The 21,249-nt window shown below is 37.3% G+C and overlaps 1 protein-coding gene across 1 annotated transcript in view; it reads right to left on the bottom strand.

The window, feature by feature from the left end:
- Window positions 1–21,249, bottom strand: part of LOC134653446 (uncharacterized protein CG43867) — a 447,433-nt gene that overhangs the window by 286,629 nt on the left and 139,555 nt on the right. The window contains exon 4 of the mRNA XM_063508812.1: window positions 19,139–19,292. Coding sequence (XP_063364882.1) covers window positions 19,139–19,292 — 154 coding nt within the window. The remainder of the gene's footprint in view (window positions 1–19,138; window positions 19,293–21,249) is intronic.

Raw genomic sequence — 21,249 nt, 5'->3', positions numbered from 1 at the left:
TGTGCAATCAAGGCAATTTAAACTTTATAGCAAGGGAGATAAGGGTTTAGGAAGCTTCTGGCAAGTTCAATGGAGTGCTTGATCATTTCGTATGCGCTGCAGGGTATGTATGTAAGATTGTTTATTAGTACATGTCATGATGTCGAGCGTCTATGTATTTTATTTGTTGACGTGTTTATTATAGTGTAGTGTGTTCAGAGCTTTTTGAACACTTCGTTCTCTTAGCTAATTATTTTGCTGACTATACCTGGAATCCCATCGGTGATTCTGGTAAAAACTAATTTCCCCGAGGTCCTAACGTAGGTATACTGTTGTGTACTAGAATGTAGACTAGTTGGGAAACCAACTATTACTAAGAAATAAATGTAATTCGTAGGTCAACTTTAGTGTTTTACAACCTTCAGTAATTCATTGACCCAGGCATTACTTCGTGGAACGTTAACCCACAAAAATAAATATGTAGAAACGGTTAGGGGAAGTACATATTTGGTACAATAGTTTTCTACACAGCTATGTGCAGCTAGGTATATGAAGAGTAGGTTTAATGGTGTACAATATAATATGTTATACAGTAAGCCTGGAAATCTGGCGGTATTTGCTTTAAAAAAAATTTTTTTTTTGCTGTTTCCATACATTTAAGATCTTTGAATAGTTAAGATTTTTCATCATCATTATCATATCAGCCCTTTATCGCCCACTGCTGAGCATAGGCCCCTCTTCTAGCACGCCACTTATCCCGGTCCTGAGTTAATTTCATATTTTATAAATTCCGAATTGGCAACAGCAACAGTGACTGACCTGCCAGTTAATTAATAGCAAATTGCTGGGTTTCAGTAGCTGTGGGTGGAAACCACAGAACAAGTTAGAATGGCGATGCGAGCAGGGTATGTGTTGCCGCCGGTTTTGAGCAAACGCTCGCATGCTACTCGCCCGCGCTGACCGAAAAACGAAGTAAACATGCCTTTTGCCCCACAATAACCTTTAGATTAAGAAGCCAGACATCAAATCTGTCTAAAGGAGGCGTATCCATTCACCACGCACACAAGTTTTTACTACCGTTGCGCGAGTGTTAGTAAGCGTGGAGAGGAACGAGCGGCGACACCGGTTCCGAAACTAACTGCGCGCGATAGCCATTCTAACCTCTTTAGTATGTTCTGTGGTGGAAACCTTAACCTATAATATTGTTATTACAGCAGTAGCTAACGATGTGGGCGGGCCGCTACAAACATAAACAACGTATCGATGAAACTACCACGTTCAAACTACGTAGCTTTGAATGTTACGTCATTTTCATAGCTGAATAGGCGCTAGGTGTTACATTAATTGGTTCCTATGTGTTTTTTATTCATCGTTGGTGATAATGTTTGCTCTAAAGTGGTTACCCTGGCATTATACTCGTATACGATTACAGAGATCTAACTAGTCAATTAACTTGACAACTACAATCAGTTGTGTACATTTTTTTTAATAATTACTGATCGGCGATTGGCTCTAGTCACATCACCTGATGGAAAGTGAAAACAGAGCATAAGATGGAGCTCACCGGTTAGTAATCATTTAGCCTATTCACTCTTGCTTCACTCACAATATACGAATACTAGTAAGAGAAATGCGGCTATAATAGTCAGAATTGTTAGTAGGCTTTTATCGAAACATCCTAATCCTAATGGTCCATCCCTACCTGAGTCCCAATTAAGGCGCCGACGGTCATCCAAAAAGCATTAGCGGCACAGTAATTAAGGCCGTGCATCGAAAAATAACAGGATCTTAGAAAGGTGGCAGTGGCTAGCCCCGGAAACAAAGAGTAGTGATTTTCGGATATATGTTTCTTGACTATATGATAAGACATTTCGTAGTAGTCGAAACACGAATGCTTAAAATTTTCTCGATAGAAAATAAATCCAAACTTACGTGTTCATTTTTCGGTTTTAGCTTCGTGCAACTAGAAAACACATCCATATCCAGCACAATCCACCTTACAGCAAAGGTTTTCATCTCGTCTTAACTTTCAAAGAACTAAATATTAACTTATTATCCTTTACCGATGGATTTATTATCGATTTTTGATTTTATGAATTCAACAGCAAACGCCCATTTTACGCAGTTCGGTTTCTCTTTCTGTCATGCGTCAAAGTCATAAATGCATCCTTTATGCCAGTAATGTTAGATGGCCGTCGTGCCTCAAAGAGGTAAGACCTATGTCACTTCGCGCAGCGCTCCGAATTACGTAAAATTTTAATATCCAATAAACGTTGAGTCGTAACTCCATTGAGTAGTAACGGAATCGGAGGTAAACCTATGATGGTGCCTTCTTACAGGCCTATACGTTACGCATGTGTGCGTGTTTGCTTAGCTACGTCATGCTACTTCGAAATCTATACTCTTTGTCAGTTACAACGGGTTAGGAAATTTCGACAGATATTGAAATGTATCTGTAGCTGTTTGGTATTTAGCCATCAGAATCTAACCGTAACTTTTTCTTTATTTTTGTTTAAAAATAAAATATCTATAAGAATATATTTTTTGCTTTTTTTCTATTGTAATGATAAAAATAAATCTAGTATGTTTCATGCTCAAATAATTTAAAATAATTGAATAAATATTAAAAACTAATTGATATTATTCGTTTTAATTATTATATTATTAAGTATGTTTGAATAAAATATTTTATTTCAATAATACGAAAAGTTATTATATTTAAGTACCACTAAAAAAGGTCTCTACTTACAAAAACTCACTTGCACGGGCCGGGGTTCGAACCCGTGACCTCCGGTTTGAAAGTCGCACGCCACTACAATTTCACATAAGTAATTTACAATGACATGATACCGTGGAAAAAGTGAATATTACAATGTACTGTGTTACTATCATTTTATAGTTTATTTTGGCTTGACAAGGAGGAATGAGAAAAACGTGCAGAGCGAGAGGATTAAATCTGTCTGTCCCTTTCTTAAAGTAGCCAATCCTAATTATGACATCTGTTTTGATATTAATTCTTTGAACATAATTTGTCGATGTTCTTTTTTATATCATCGAGAAAGATTTTTATTAAAAAAATGTGTTGAATTTATATGTTTTATTTATGTTTTTTTGGCATAAATTTCATTACTTTTGACAAATTTTGATTGTGAGGACAAACGATTTGATGTGATGTGTGAAACGAACCATGTGATCAACGATTTATCTAATAAAACTTCATTTAGTCGAAAAAAATAGTTGTCTACTACCGGGTGGAAAAAAATTATGGGCCCTGGAGGGAAAGTGCCTTAAAACCTTAAGTTTGCTCATTTTACTTAAATGAAACATTATTGTTTTTTAAAGAAACAACTGCATTCAAAGATTTTTGAAGTGAAAACTTCTTTAGCGGCGCTAGGCACTTTATGAGGTGGGGAAAAAATGATAAACTCGAGACAGCGTAAGGCGATCATGTGACCGTAAGGTTTAGATGGCATTTAAATCAATAAAGAAAAACTCAATGACATTACATGAAAAAGGTTATAATCTTGTACGGGCTGAAATACGAGGATCTCACAGTATTATAACTTTATATCACTCAAATATAATTCAATAAAGCTACATCTTGATGAAATCGCTAATAAAAGTGAACTCTAGTACTGGTGAATAAAACTCAAAATATCATGACCAAATATATTTAGACGCGAGGTCTGCAAGGTAACTTTACAATTTCTATTCGAATTTTAAACAATTAACGCTATAACTTTGAATTTCGAATTTTAAACAAGCTCACTGACCAGCAATTTCGGAACCAAAAGTTTTCAATAGAAAGGAGGATGGGTCAATTATACATACTGCAGACATTTTGGACTAGTCATTGAGTTTTCACTTCTGTCGGCACTCCCGGAATGCAACACGTTGTTTTTTTTTAAATTCGCTTAGTCGCGCCCGGGAATCGAACCTACTTTTTCCACACTGTATAAAAGAACACAAATGCTTTTCTTCTGGTAACTTAAATGTTCTATCTATCTTGGTGATATGTCAATGCAATCAAATAATCTGAAAAAATAATAACCCAATTTATGAATTCCGTTCCTTCAGAAAAATGCGAAATGTACGTACATTTAGGGATATCGTACCTTTCCCAGAGACAAATTTAGTAGGCCAAGAGACATTTTGACTGATTTGGGGTCTGTACTAAAAATCTAACATAATATGATAAGGACTTAATCGTTTTAAGCTCAAGAGTGAGTTTTCCTAAAGGTTTTTCTAAAAGTTAGGTCTTTATTAACGTTAGGAGTGCGTTAGCATGTCAAATGTCAAGGGAGAAAACAATAAATTAAGTTTCAATTCCACTTCCACTCATCAGCAAAGTGATATATATCAGCAGATTAAAGTTATTTTAGATTACAAAATTAGCGCATCAAAAAAATCAAAGTGCATAGAAAAAAAGTCTCCTGAGTCATAATAAAATTGATGTCTCTTGGGTCACCAGAAAAGTCACCAGGGAGAACGATGACCCAAAACATATTTAAAAGAAAATGTAAATTTTGTGTACTACCTACGAACATTTTTCAATAAACTATGTTTTTATAACATATTAGACCCAGGATAGATCTAATACCTCTTTTCGTACCCCGGATAAAATGGTCGGCGACTAAAAAAGTAACTGAAACGTTACGTTATTAGGTTCACGATGCCGCGTTGTACCCTTGCCTTCGTTGCGATATGTTTGGTAAGTCAGGAGACTTAAAAATGAGCCATGATTTTGGGACATATTAACAAATATTTTTTTGAATATATATTAATTTTAGTGGACTTTAATAATTTACCAGTTAAATTAGATGTAAATACATTTTTAGTTAATCGTTAATATGATATATTAGAAGCAGTAAAACACTTTATTGTACAAAAAGACACATAAAACATGAAAAAACACACATCCTTCGTATATGGTAGAATATATTTTTCACACTTATAAGTAAAAACCAAAACCGATACGCGATTGGGATACGCTCTTTTTGTATGGGATAAAAAAAAAATTCTCCTGGGTCACCAAGAAAAATCGACATATTAAAATAATTCAGTTCGTTTTTAAGTTCTAGTCAGATTGACTTTTTGGTTATTTGAGATAAATTACAATAACGCTTAGATTTGAAAAACATGATTTTCTATTTTGTTGCGATCGACCCGGGTAATAAAAATACGGCGAATTTGAACTTTTCTTTATTGTCGTTGTAAAATGTATTAAAAAATAATGTAGGCACCCCTGACAATTGAAATTCAAAATTATCCAGAAAAAGCGGCCAAGTGCGAGTCGGACTCGCCCATGAAGGGTTCCGTATTTAGGGGATTTATGACGTATTAAAAAAAACTACTTACTAGATCTTGTTCAAACCAATTTTCGGTGGAAGTTTGCATAGTAATGTACATCATATATTTTTTTTTAGTTTTATCATTCTCTTATTTTAGAAGTTACAGGGGGGGGACACACACATTTTACCATTTTGGAAGTGTCTCTCGCGCAAACTATTCAGTTTAGAAAAAAATGATGTTAGAAACCTCAATATCATTTTTTAAGACCTATCCATAGATACTCCACACGTATGGGTTTGATGAAAAAAATTTTTTTGAGTTTCAGTTGTTCTAAGTATGGGAATCCCCGAAAAAAAATTTTTTTTTTCTATTTTTGTGTGAAAATATAATGCGGTTCACAGAATACATCTACTTACCAAGTTTCAACAGTATAGTTCTTATAGTTTCGGAAAAAAGTGACTGTGACATACGGACGGACAGACGGACAGACAGACAGACAGACATGACGAATCTATAAGGGTTCCGTTTTTTGCCATTTGGCTACGGAACCCTAAAAATGAGTGTTTCAAAAAGGCACCCTGTATTCCTTACATACCTAAATAATCTCTTATTCAATAAAACATATAATTACTAAACACTGTGATTTATTTCAAATAAATGCAAATCGATCGGATAAAAGATATTAATACCTACCTATACAACAATGAATACGAGTACAGTCAGCTGCAATAATATGTTACACACCGAAGGCCGTTTTGCGGTAGATCATGTTAGATCTTATTTGTAGAGCCATAAGAGCGTGTCACATATTTTTGCGGCCGTCGAAGAGTAACATATTATTGCAGGTGACTGTACCTATGAAAAATTCGAGGGTTAAAAAGCATTTCAACCAAAGCATTTATAATAATAACGACCATGGACGCCTGCAACCCCAGGGTTATTGTAACCCCATAACAATAAGGTTGAAATTTGCATTTAGTGACCGCAAAGTCAGGTGAGCGTAATCAAGTAAATCTGTTTTCATCATATTTTATCAAAAATAATCTCTTTTCTGTTCTTGTGCTATTTTCTTATTATCAATACTCTTAACTTATATGCTATATACGCTGCTGCTTCTATGATGTTAACATCTTCCAAAACAACAATAAATATGCAGGTTTATGAATTAATTATTTTATTGTTTGCTATTATGAAGTAACAACGCCATCTGTTTCAATTTTTTCCGAATTTAAGTTTCTGGCCGACCGCAGCGACCACGTATAATGGTAGTTAACTTCTGTAACGTTAGATGGTGCTAAAAGGTCACACAAACTTCACGTGCGGCGCGAAGCGTTTCCATGTGTGCGTGTTAGCGGGGAGGGAAGAACTAGCGGGCGTGGTTTACGAAGCGCCAGACGCGGATGCAGTAGGCCCTTAAGGCGCAGCACATACAATTTGCATGCGGTCTGACATGTAGGTAGGTATTGTGCCGTGAAGACAGCGTGGGCCTGTGGAACAGTTAAATTCAAGTCCAATAGTCAAGGATAAAATGTAATTAGAAATTCGAATCTATAATTTCATATAATATGAATCACAGATTAGATTTTACGTACAATGCAAAAAAGAGCCACACTTGCAGATTTAATTAATCATTTGGTTGTAAAGAATACGCGAATTTAAGCTAGTCATATGATGAGTTGAGTTCACATAATTATTTCCTAGGTAATGTGGTGGGTTAAGTGATTAAAGAACGTGAGGTTAAAACATTAAAACGTTGCCAGGCGTGGCTCATTCCGCGATTTCGTCGCTTTGCTACAGGTAGCTAAAAGTACATCCGTTCCGCCCCAATTTTGGGGAAAGCCGCCGCGGAAGTTCGGCGACGGAATTTCCGTCTAGTGTGGCCAAGGCCATAAGCCGCGCGTGGCGCTGTCGCCACCTAGCGGCCATATCTGTGCTGATCGTAACAGACGCGTTTTGTTAGAGTGTGAGTCTTCTGTACTTAGTACTATTATTTATTCTGTGACGTTACCTTAAAAGTATTGGTTTTACATGAGTTTTTTCTGTTTTGGCTTGCTTGTTTTAATAAATAATTTTATAGGTATTAGAAAAAATGTTTAGGTACCCAATTTTCTTCTAGCTTTTCATTTCATCACTTCATTCCGTAAATCTGTAAAATAAAAACGAATCGCTAACACAACTGCTTATAGGAAACTTCAGCGCGAAAGCAATAATGACCTCGCCATTGAAGAATATTACAGACAATATCAATATCGGAGTGAGTCGGCGATAAAACTAAGCGGTCGCATCGCGGTTACGACCGTTTCAACGACTGCGATTTCCTGACACACGTCCTCCTTGTTAGGGACGTTGTCCACTAAAAGCAGGATTCCTACTTTAAACTTTGCGCGAACAAATATGGGGTCGTCCTAATATACAATGTTCGCGCAAATTCTACTCGTGCGAACGCGCGATCAAACATATTGAACTCGAATAAGTGTCCTAATTGACAATCGCGCGACTCGCAATGACTTGCGATAATCGCGTAGTCGCGTTGTATGTATTAATACGACGACGCCTAACGAATATGCCAATCGAATACCTACTGACAAATAAATAGGTATAGGTATATTGACGAAGAAAAACGAACGAAACAAAACATTAGAATTGCCGTCAAGCGTTACCGCCAGTCTTCTGGGTACAATAAAGTCTCGAGCTGAGGTTGATAATATGTATTCTTATTTGTATAGTTTCAATCTGTAGATTAGTTTCTTTTTTCGAAAGAAATACTTCAATGAAAATTTCTCGCAACTTTCAATAAGCGTCGTATCAAATGCACCAGAAAGTCGTTTACGATTCCACGATATGAAAACGGCGGACATAATCTGTTCTATTGCAGCCCCCACTACGGTCGTTTGCGATGGGCAATTCACTCGGATTTCATTGGTCTGTTATTGGTCTATCTATACCTAGTCCATAGTAATGAAGATTGGATGGAGTGATTGTTGAAGGGTCAGTTGAATTTGTTAACGGATGTCTATTGCCATTGTTTATCTTAAAATATATTTTAGGCTTTGGAAACAGCATGTACCGCACTTACGTGCTACCACTGGCTACCAGTTTCTGTGTCTTCCTTGATTTTATGGACAGACTATTGTCAAAATAAAGGCTAATCCTTTTTCAAAGTCGGTTAAAACAGAAGTTTAAAAAAAACCGGCCAAGTGCGAGTCGGACTCGCGCACACCCTCCGTGCGCGAGTCCGAGTCCGGTCCGCACCATCAATAAAAAATAGTGCAAAACAAGCAAAAAAACGGTCACCCATCCAAGTACTGACCCCGCCCGACGTTGCTTAACTTCGGTAAAAAATCACGTTTGTTGTATGGGAGCCGCGCTTAAATCTTTATTTTATTCTGTTTTTAGTATTTGTTGTTATAGCGGCAACAGAAATACATCATCTGTGAAAATTTCAACTGTCTAGCTATCACGGTTCGTGAGATACAGCCTGGTGACAGACGGACGGACGGACAGCGGAGTCTTAGTAATAGGGTCCCGTTTTTGGTACGGAACCCTTTGGGTACCCTTTGGGTACGGAACCCTAAAAAGGCCTATTCATCGCGGCAACGACCTAAAATATATCTTAAAGATAAAGAAACGGAACTGAAAAAACTTGGCAGTGACTTTATCGCACTTTATATAGCATTAAATTCTAGTTAACAGTTTTAACTCGCACATAAACACGGGCGCTTGGTCCGTTCACAGCTGGCACAGTCTAAATATTACAACCAGTGTGCTAAATCGTCAGGTGACAACCAAAACTCACTAATTGCAAATACAATAAACAAAAGTTAATCTTATTTTGGTAGGAGCATGGTTCACTATGGCTCTTAACTTGTGATTGTGATAGTAATTAGTGTGTTTTGGTTGTCACCTGACGAAATAAATTACCGACTAACTAAAGAACAAATCAAATTATCATATTAAATCTTTTGATTTGCTTTTCAAGTGGTCATACTGGTGTTTATTGGCTTTTTGCAGATGATTTACTTTTGCAACCAACATTCGGCAAAATTTTCATTACGTAAATGTTTGAAAAGAATCTAGTTTAAGATAAGATAAAAGATAGTTTATTCAAGTAGGCATAATTACAATGCGCTTATGAACGTCAAATAAAGCTAGGTAGACCGGCTCCAACCCTACACCTCTGCCGCCAGAAGATTTAAATCCCCCCTCAATTGGAGGAGGGTATCCCAATATGGGACCAGCAACAAACTCGGCGGGACACATCTTTTCAAAAAAAAGTACATCTTATAATTAACATGCATTACGAGAAAATAAGGAAAAAAATACAATTTAAATTACTATAGAGTTCATGCAATTATACACATAAGGTGTAATAGAAATTTGATTTAAAAAAATATACATATGTACATGGAATCATACAAATACGTAGCTCTTTCAGAAAACATAAAATTCTTACAAAAGGAAAATAAAATAAAGTTATTAAAAATAAATGGGAAAACATATATAAAAATCTGATTGATTGTTATGAATTACCAACATAAAATATTTGATGTGCTTTCTTAACTGAGCTGTGTCACCTATAACTCTATACATTTATGTGTTAAGAATTTTTATGTGTTAGATTTTCCGCAATGCAGGCATGGTAAGGTGCAAATGCAAATCAGCAACATGCTTCGTCCCGGACAATAAGCTGTCCAACTCTTAAGGTTCCGTCACACAAGCGTGTTTTCCGGGTGGGGAGTGAGCGTTTTATATGTAAAAGCGGCGTGCCCCGTTGTGTGACGGAACCTTTACAACAATGCACACGTGTAGCATACTGGTGTCATTACAACCACTGTGGTAACCTGGCCCTGTGGTTGGCGCGCGGCCACGAGGCAGCGTCGCATCTGCACCCTCGCTAATTTACTGCGCGATGCTGAGGGCCAATAACGCCTGCTGGGGCCGGTTGGACAATAGTGTCCAAATACCTATATATACTCATATTACTACACTTCTTTCTTACTACATAATCACTACATAGTATAAAACAAAGTCGCTTCCCGTTGTCTGTCCCTATAGATCTTTAAAACTACGCAACGCATTTTGATGCTGTTTTTTTAAATAGATAGAGTGATTCAAGAGGGAGGTTTATGTATAATTGTTAACCCGTGCGAAGCCGGGGCGGGTCGCTAGTAAACAATAAAAATAAAATATAAATAGTTTATTTCCGAAAAATATTCACTGGGATACAGTTTTTACTGACCACACTAGGCAATGCCTGTCCTGCGGAGGAGAGAAGATAATCTTAACTAGATAAATTCAATAATGCTAGTGAAACGAGTAACAATACATGTAAATAATGTTAACATTGGGGCATTACGCGAGAACGTCACTTGCGAAATGCAATTCTTATAATATGTCGGGAAATACTGAGAAAGCGATATTTGTTATGGTAATGTTTCATGACTTGATTGACTATTAGGGATTGCAATCCGGTCCGGCAAGATCCGGTTAAAATCACTACTGCTTAGAACTTGAAGGCCCATAAAGTCTGCTGAGATGCTACCGCGAAAACCGAATTTCGCAAATTGCGGGCATTTTTCTCTGTCACTCTAATTACACCTTCATTGGAGTAAAAGAGAAAGATCCCCGCAATTTGCGAAATTCGGTTTTCGCGGTAGCCTCTCTGGTGCCGGTTGGACTAGTGTCCCATACCCATACATACATTCATATTATTACACATTACGCCGTTTTCTTATACATATATCTGACACCGTAAGATTGTGAACCCGTTAGTTTATAATCTAACGTAGGTTAGGTTAGGTTAGATTATAATCTCCCTACCGTCAGTTTATAATGTAACTAGCGAGATTATAATATGACGAGTGTTTACAATTTTACGGTGACATATCCATGTTACAGCAAATAAGACCAGGGTCAAGAGCTTTTTTTAAGAGTTCGTATAATACAGTCGCTCGTAGCATAGACCGAGTTATGTTGTCACGCGTAAGTTTGATTTACCTACCTAATATTTTTGATCCCCTAGAAGCTTCTAAATAGAGTAGTTGACATCAGTCACCATTAAATTCCACGATTAATAACTGTTCATAGCATCCGTGTAATAATCAATTTCGGGGCAACCAACCACGGAATGGATTACAGATAGACTGTCAAGCAATTATTCAGATAATCGATTATAATAGAAATACATTAACTGTTAAGTAGTCTAGATAATTAGTGATGGAATAGTGCTCTCGGTTATTAGTTGTCTGCTTACGGTTGCTCGTTTTTTTAAATGTTCTATCCATGGAGCTTAAACCAAACATGCAGGAGGTAAACAGGAGGAAAAGTAATGCTGAGGCGTAAAATATGAGCTGGAATTACACACACACATGGACATTTTGAAATAAAAAAGACACATTGTTTTACATGCAATACCTAAAGTCTATTTTTTTATTCGGTAGACTGAAATGAGATTTCATAGTATGAACATAAAATGTCATTTCATACTATGAAATGTCATTTTAGTCTACCGAATAAACAAATAGACTTTAGTATGTTTAATATCTTCTTTGTTCCATATATATTAGATTTTTTTAATAACTATGTATTTGATACGCGATTTACCTACTTACTAAAGCACATGCTCATGAAATTGCTACGATAATTTTATCAGAAATAACGATGTCAAATATTTGATCTGATTTGAACGATAAATAACGAGTAGGTACGATAAAAAACTTGTTCACTCGCTACTGCACTGCACTAAGTAAATACTGATTTATTTGGAAACCAGCAAATTTATCTTATAAGGGCCTGTAGAAAAACCTTAATTGATTCGCTAGGTGCACGACTGGTGCTGCCCTCATTTTGGCGGACTTTCTACGTTAAATCTTATGGAGTAAAATTAGTTCAAGCGGCTGCCGCTAGTATTAATGGCGGACATTCCATAAGATTAACTATGTTTGTGACGATCAGCGCCACTTCCCCCTCCACCGACTTCGCACCTTGCCAATAGCGCGGAGTAGCCCAGCACGGATAGCACAGCGACATCTAGTGTGATATTGGCCAACTATAAAACTAAAAATGACTACATTAAACAAAACTAGGAGACGGAACCCTCAAAACAACGCAATGAAAAGCAGATCAGCCATCTATCAAAACCAGCGCGAACAAAAACTGGGCCCGTGAATAATATCTCTCGGAATTAAATTCGGCGCCATAACGCACATGCGGTGCGACTTCTTATATCTGAGATAGTTGTTTTACAGACTTAAGCCCTTGGAGGATATAATCAAACGGAGACGCCATGTCTGTAATTTTCTGTACAAAACAGTCTGCCGATTTTTGCGGGGGAGGGGAACGTCAAATGTACGCGTAACGTAAAAATAGCCATGTCAGATAAACGTCAGTCCATACATTGTGTATGACCGTTGGCCGCCTAATTTCGACAGAGGGGAAAGCCTGTTAATGGCTACTCCGTTTAGTTGTATCCTCCAAGCTTAAGCCCTTTACAGAAACGTCTGTTTTATTATTGCGAGTACTAGTACAGATGTGTAAGTTGCGGAAATTTAAATTTCTGGAAAAAAAATACAGGAAACCAAAGAATTTAAAAGGAAGAGGTTTGGTCGAAGTGTCTGTACCGGCGCGGCGGTGTCACGGCCGGGTCCATGACACCGCGGTGTGACATATCTACCTATTCCATCGCACGTTTTTAGCTATAACTTGCATTGTAAAATATGTATGCTGGTTAAGGTTATCTCTGAGCTCACAGTAGCCTGAAAGTAAAGATATTCCATTTCATTTTCTAAAGAATATTCAGTAAGTATTCAAGTTCCCAGGCCCCCCGAGCGTACTGCAGCGGCCTCGGCGGAACGTGTACAAATTGTACCACTGCAGGTTGCGCACGTGGCGTACAGAGTACTCAGCTACATGTCCTTTTGAATACAATTCCCATAATTATTTATAAATAAAGAAAGTGAAAGAGGCAGTTTCACGAAATTTAAATGTTTGCGGTAGACCCTTAAAGTGCCTCTGCTACAGATATTCAAGCTGCGGAAAGTTTACAAAAAGTAGAAAAAGGTTTTCTGGAAATTTCAGGAGCATTTTGTAAATGAAAAATTTTGTTCTAGGATACAAAAGGGGTCCCGTTGTTTCCCATATAGTTTTAAGCCATAATGTATTGTTTGTCATATTATCATTAGTCATAAAACTGAAACCGTTAACATTTCAGGATTTTCATTAGGTTATCCTATAGATAGGTTAGGTTAGGTTAGGTTTGTTTTATGGCAATCCTGAAAAGTGACGCGTTTATGAACCAAATGAATTATGACTAACGAAAATTCGGGCAAACAATGCATTATGGCTTAAAACTATTTGGGAAACAATAGAGACCCGATACAAAATTATGAAAAATTTCAGAGTTTTTCCCACGTGGACATTTCTCAATTTTGGCAACTTTCCGACGGTACATTAGTAGCCTCTGCTCTCGCATACTCTACGTGTAATCTCGATAGAGTAATGCGTCAGGCCGGACACGGCCCATATAAATCAATCGCCCTAATAGTTGCCGACTACTGCTAATATTTTTATCTGTATCCATATTACGCGGTTCTAATTCCCTGATGGGCCGATACGACAAGATTTATTGTTGTGAAGGATCAATAACTACATGTTTTTATAGAATAGCTATAAAAGTTAAACCTAGGTCTATTTTAAGCTTAGATAATAATAGGCACAACAATATACTCTGGCTCAGTTAAAGTGAACATAACTATACCTTCCTAGAGGTCCGAATGTATATTAAAATAAGTTCGTATTATAGTCGCCCAATGAAAACTCTTACCTCCTTCAAATTTAATTAAATAACACCTAACTCAATAAAGTAACTTATTACATTTGCGCGACTCAGATTAATCAAAATTACATTCCAAACTGCTATTTCGCATTAAGATTACAATTACAATATTGGCCCTACAGCCAAAGTCGTCAATCGAAAAGACTGCCAATACTTTAAACATAAAGCCAGTTTAAATATTACCTATGGTCACGCGTAACTGTTAAGAAGCTTTAGATCAGGTTATACTCGTACTAGAACTAGCTTACAGTATAGAGGAAAATGCTTGGTGAATAGACTCGCAAGCCAATTGTATGCAAATCGAGAGTCGCCCGCTGTTGACAATCGTTAAAACTTTATAAATGGTCCTGAAAGACGTTCGAGGAAATTCCCTCTGCTTAATTACGAGTTTCCACTTTCAAATCGATTATTTCTACAACGGTTTTCAAGTCTAATTTGTGACGGGGCGCGTGAAATTTGAAGCTTTTTGATCACTTTATTATAGAAAGTTAGCAGTTAGTTGGTTACTAACTGCTAACTTTCTATAATAAAGTGATCAAAAAGCTGCAGTTTGGATCTAATTTTCCAAACAAAAGTGGCCAGTTTTCTTAGATTCGAGTATTATTATATTTCAATTATTTTTCTTAAACATTGTTATTTGTATAGTTTACATCATGTACCGATTGGGTAACCAAAGAAGCCATGATTGTACCATAAGCGTAGGGAGTGCTAACCCTATGTAGAGATATAAGAATCAGTACATAAGCATGTTTTTTTGCAAAATCCCTAATAGGTATAATAAATAAATATTTAAGCTCCAACAAGGAGAGTGCCAAGCAAATGGCACTCTCCTTAAAGCAGGGGTCGGCAACAAGAGGCCCGGGAGCCTCCTTGGCTATTTTGTATGTAATATTGACAAACGACAATGTCTGATAAATTCATAAATATTAACAAAGTGCAGCCCGCGTCCACTTCGTTAACTACTATGTGGCCGCTAAAATATAGTGCTTCCTTGTTCAGTAGGTAATAAAAAGCGGCCAAGTGCGAGTCGGACTCGCCCATGAAGGGTTCCGTATTTAGGCGATTTATGACGTATTAAAAAAAACAACTTACTAGATCTCGTTCAAACCAATTTTCGGTGGAAGTTTACATGGTAATGTACATCATATATTTTTTTTAGTTTTATCATTCTCTTATTTTAGAAGTTACAGGGGGGGGGGGGGACACATTTCATCAATTTGGAAGTGTCTCTCGCGCAAACTATTCAGTTTAGAAAAAAATGATATTAGAAACCTCAATATCATTTTTGAAGACCTATCCATAGATACCCCACACGTATGGGTTTGATGAAAAAAAAATTTTGAGTTTCAGTTCGAAGTATGGGGAACCCCAAAAATTTATTGTTTTTTGTCTATTTTTGTGTGAAAATCTTAATGCGGTTCACAGAATACATCTACTTACCAAGTTTCAACAGTATAGTTCTTATAGTTTCGGAGAAAAGTGGCTGTGACATACGGACGGACAGACAGACGGACAGACGGACAGACGGACAGACAGACAGACAGACAGACATGACGAATCTATAAGGGTTCCGTTTTTTGCCATTTGGCTACGGAACCCTAAAAATGGGCTTCCATTTCACACTCGATTAAATAGTTATTAGTTTAGGTTCTACTTATAAAGCAACCGTACTCGTATAACTAATCTGTGTACGAAATGACTACGGAGATCAAAGCAGTCGCGACGGCCTTAATATTAGGTACGCAATTTCTAATTAACCTGTTTAATGACTAAGCTATATTTAATAATTAAAGTAATTTACGAGTTGTGCGGCTCCTTTGATGATAATTGGTCATGCATCCAGCAAAGGTAATTGGAAATATGAAAATATAGTACATGCGATGTGTCATATTAATTTAAGTCAGCAGTATAAATTATGCCACCATAAATACTATTGATACGGGGAATTTACCGTGTATATTTATTTGAATTAGTTCCCGAGTTTCCGACGATGACGATGATTTCCATTAAAATAATTATGTATTTATACCTCGTATTCAATAGTATTTATATAGTCTAAAATAAACATGGTTGCATGAACTCAAATTTGACACACACCAAAAAGTTACGTATTACCTACTGAGTGATAAACTTAGGGGTTTCCGCATACTTACTTCACACTTTCTGTACCTAGGTATCAACGTGAATAATGTATTGCATAGCATGATACAAATAGTACCCATTTATTGCCATCAACGAACCATTTTAAAATAACTAGTGGCTCTGTGAGCTGTAGACCTCGCGAGCATAGCTTATTGGGACCGTGCACGATGACAGCGCCACACAGCGGTTTGATCAATCAACAATACAAAAAGTTATGTCTTACTGGGGATCGAACCCAGACTTTCTGTGTGCAAACAAAAAAAAGCGGCCAAGTCCGAGTCGGACTCGCCCATGAAGGGTTTCGTATTTAGGCGATTTATGACGTATTAAAAAAAAACTACTTACTAGATTTCGTTCAAACTAATTTTCGGTGGAAGTTTGCATGGTAATGTACATCATATATTTTTTTTTAGTTTTATAATTATCTTATTTTAGAAGTTACAGGGGGGGGGGACACATTTTACCATTTTGGAAGTGTCTCTCGCGCAAACTATTCACTTTAGAAAAAAATGATATTAGAAACCTCAATATCATTTTTGAAGACCTATCCATAGATACCCCACACGTATGGGTTTGATGAAAAAAAAATTGAGTTTCTGTTCTAAGTATGGGGAACCCCAAAAATGTATTGTTTGTTTTTTTGTGAAAATCTTAATGCGGTTCACAGAATACATCTACTTACCAAGTTTCAACAGTATAGTTCTTATAGTTTCGGAAAAAAGTGGCTGTGACATACGGACGGACAGACAGACAGACAGACATGACGAATCTATAAGGGTTCCGTTTTTTGCCATTTGGCTACGGAACCCTAAAAAGCGATTGTTTACAAAACGCGCCATGATAGTTCTTAGCTAAGCTGACGAAATTCGGCTACTCATTCTCGAGTACAAACTAAATATCTAAATACCGCCTAAACCAGCAATACAATTTTTCTGCATTTTTTGCCATTTACTATGTAAATATGTCTCAAAAAGAAAATACTCTTATGATATCGATACAACTATTTGTTTAAGCGCGAGGTATCACAACTCCTCCATTTTTGAAAATTCCAAAAACGGGTTCGACAAAAAAAAAAAATTTACTCATAGAATCTGGTCACAAAATTTCACAAGAATCGGTTGAGAATTGCGACCTGTAGAGGAGAACATACATACAAAAGCAAAATGCCCGAATCAAAACGTAGCCCTTCGCTACGCTTCGGTCAATTATGTATTTTTAGGGTTCCGTAGCCAAATGGCAAAAAACGGAACCCTTATAGATTCGTCATGTCTGTCTGTCTGTCTGTCTGTCCGTCTGTCCGTCCGTATGTCACAGCCACTTTTATCCGAAACTATAAGGACTATACTGTTGAAACTTGGTAAGTAGATGTATTCTGTGAACCGCATTAAGATTTTCACTCAAAAATAGAAAAAGCAATAAATTTTGGGGGTTCCCCATACTTAGAACTGAAACTCAAACAAAAAAGTTTCATCAAACCCATACGTGTGGGGTATCTATGGATAGGTCTTCAAAAATGATATTGAGGTTCCTAATATCATTTTTTTCTAAACTGAATAGTTTGCGCGAGAGACACTTCCAAAGTGGTAAAATGTGTGTCCCCCCCCCCCCCCTGTAACTTCTAAAATAAGAGAATGATAAAACTAAAAAAAATATATGATGTACATTACCATGTAAACTTCCACCGAAAATTGGTTTGAACGAGATCAAGTAAGTAGTTTTTTTTTAATACGTCATAGATCGCCTAAATACTGAACCCTTCATGGGCGAGTCCGACTCGCACTTGGCCGCTTTTATATACATCAAGTCGTAAATAATGGTATTTACGACAATTCTTATCATAGTTATGGAACTATGATAAGAATTGTTAAAAAAAAGAGAATAGGAATACAAGCATTGTTAGCAGTAATGACGTCCCTGTGTTCCCATTTGTTCTTTGCGATTCCGAGATAAGAAGGTATGTAACAATAGGGATTAGCTTAGCAGTTTCCTCCTCGTAATATGACGTAATTACTGCATGGCATTCATTCCACGAGGGGCACACGGAGATAAAGGTTCTAATAATTTGTCTTTTCTATACCCGTAAGTTGAGACATTGGTGATTGGTGGTCTAGGTTCCATGATCTTCCAGTTGTAAAAATGTTTCAAAGTGCAGACCATTTCAAAGTTTGTAATTATAGAAGCGACTGGCGTAACGTGACTTTATTGTAGCAATAGAAGTCTTGCGATTGATATGAAATTTTACATCGGATCATCAAACATAAACATTTATTCAGCAAATAGGCCACAAGGGCACTTTTACACGTCAACATGGAATTTACATACAAGCAAAAAAAAACACATCAACAATTATAAAATACATCTAAACCGCAAATATCAATTCAAACTAAAGTACATATTACAGTTACATAAAGATGTATAAAGTCTCTAAATGACTCTAAATATCGTATCGGTGGGCCAATGGCTACCGAATGGACCACGCAGGTTAGTCGAAGTAGAGGCAGACCAAAAATGAGACCTCGACGCATTTTGCAGCGACATCACTGCACCAAACCTATAGTTAATAAGGTCTACCGTCCTTAAAATTGTGTATGAAATTACAAGCAAATATCAGCCTTAATGAATTAAATATTGGATCCGTGATGTTTGAAAACACTAATGCTGTAACGCTGTAATGCGACATGCTAAAGACAGCCCAAAAAATTTGAGGCGATAGAATAAAAGTTTCACTTTAAAGGACTCATTAGACGGTGCGAGAACTCGAAGCGAGTTTCATTACATTGCGTCATTTGATCGGTCGGCTGAATTGTTGTAACCTCAATGGTCCGCAATGTAACTATAATCGTACTTATACGATTTAGCGCGCCGTCGAAATGAGCCATAAAAATCACTCACCTTTTCGCTCAGCACGTGGTGCACCCTGGTGGCCTGGTGCCGGCTGCGGTGGAGCTCCAGCTGCAACTCCAGACATCGCTCCTGCCAGTTCACGGAACCCAGCTCGGTGTCCAGCTCGAAATCGAGCGGGTCCACGCGGGACTGACCCGCGGGCCTAGAACAAACAAACGGTTTTTAGGGTTCCGTAGCCAAATGGCAAAAAACGGAACCCTTATGGATTCGTCATGTCTGTCTGTCCGTCTATCCGTCCGTATGTCACAGCCACTTTTTTCCGAAACTATAAGAACTACCTATACTGTTGAAACTTGGTAAGTAGATGTATTCTATGAACCGCATTAAGATTTTCACACAAAAATAGAAAAAAGAAACTCATTTTTTTTTTCATCTAACCCATACGTGTGGGGTATATATGGATAGGTCTTCAAAAATGATATTGAGGTTTCTAAATTAATTTTTTTCTAAACTGAATAGTTTGCGCGAGAGACACTTCCAAACTGGTAAAATGTGTCCCCCCCCCCCGTAACTTCTAAAATAAGAGAATGATAAAACTAAAAAAAATATATGATGCAAACCATGCAAACTTCCACCGAAAACTGGTTTGAACGGCTCAGGACCGCTTCGGCCTCAGTTTCATTTCGGCAACTTCTTAAGTAGTTCTCATTCGCATTTGGTCTACTGTTCCGATTATGCTCGTGAAGTTGACCACCCCATATCGTTTGCCCGCAAATAGCATATCTATATCGTTAGTTCATCGTTAGTTCACGTTTGTTCAGTAGGTAAAATCGTAAGGACCCGATTCCAACATCGATTTTTTTTAAAAACAAAATGGGGGTGGCTGTCTTCACGCTAGCCACCCCATACCACTTTTTGCAAGTTTTTTTGGTCTAGATAGCAAGATATTCGTTAGTTCATGATTGTTCAGGCATTGGAATCGTTTGGACCCGATTCCTACATTTTTTTATTTTTTTTTAAAGTGGGGTGGCTGTCTTCACGCTAACCACCCCACCCCGAAATCAGTCAAACTAACTATGTGAAGTCATCGCGCGACGTTAGTTCACGTTTGTTCAGGCATTAAAATCGTTAGGATCTCATTAGATTTGCTATAAAAAAATAAAATCGAAAAATTCATATTGGCTAGCCGAGATAGTAGACAGTAAGTAGGCGTAACTAGCAATCGACACAGATAATAACGATTATATGCCCTAAATCAGCATCTATAGACGATCTATAGCCCAGACAGTATAGTAACATGCGGGCGCTCAAAACAGATTAAAGGATTTCCGTAGTTTTATATTTTTTTATTCTATGGGGGTGGCTGTCTTCACGCTAGCCACCCCATACCACTTTTTGCAAGTTTTTTTTATCTAGATAGCAAGATATTCGTTAGTTCATGATTGTTCAGGCATTGGAATCGTTTGGACCCGATTCCTTCATTTTTTTAATTTTTTTTTAAAGTGGGGTGGCTGTCTTCACGCTAACCACCCCAACCCGAAATCAGTCAAACTAACTATGTGAAGTCATCGGGCGACGTTAGTTCACTTTTGTTCAGGCATTAAAATCGATAGGATCTCATTAGATATGCCATAAAAAAATCTAAAAATTCAATTATATGGGCCAGCCGAGGCAAGTAATGTGTCTAAGTCGACGGCTGAAAAAAATAGTCAGAATCGGGTCCTTACGATGCCACTTGCAGAACGATGTCAGCAGACCATGCTTATTCGAGATAGATAGGTCATTTGCGGGCGTTCGAAATAGATTCACTGGAAAAAAATAAAACTTGAATATCTGAATTACTCAACTTATGCTCCTAAGCCGACGGTAGAAAAAAATAGTCAGAATCGGGTCCTTACGATGCCACTTGCAGAACGATGTCAGCAGACCATGCTTATTCGAGATATATAGGTCATTTGCGGGCGTTCGAAATAGATTCACTGGAAAAAAATAAAACTTGAATATCTGAATTACTCAACTTATGCTCCTAAGCCGACGGTAGAAAAAAATAGTCAGAATCGGGTCCTTACGATGCCACTTGCAGAACGATGTCAGCAGACCATGGTTATTCGAGATAGATAGGTCATTTGCGGGCGTTCAAAACAGTTTTGTCGGAAAAA

The sequence above is a fragment of the Cydia amplana genome, chromosome 13, assembly GCF_948474715.1.
Source record: "Cydia amplana chromosome 13, ilCydAmpl1.1, whole genome shotgun sequence".
Taxonomy (NCBI): domain Eukaryota; kingdom Metazoa; phylum Arthropoda; class Insecta; order Lepidoptera; family Tortricidae; genus Cydia; species Cydia amplana.
This window is presented reverse-complemented; position numbering and strand designations above follow the sequence as displayed.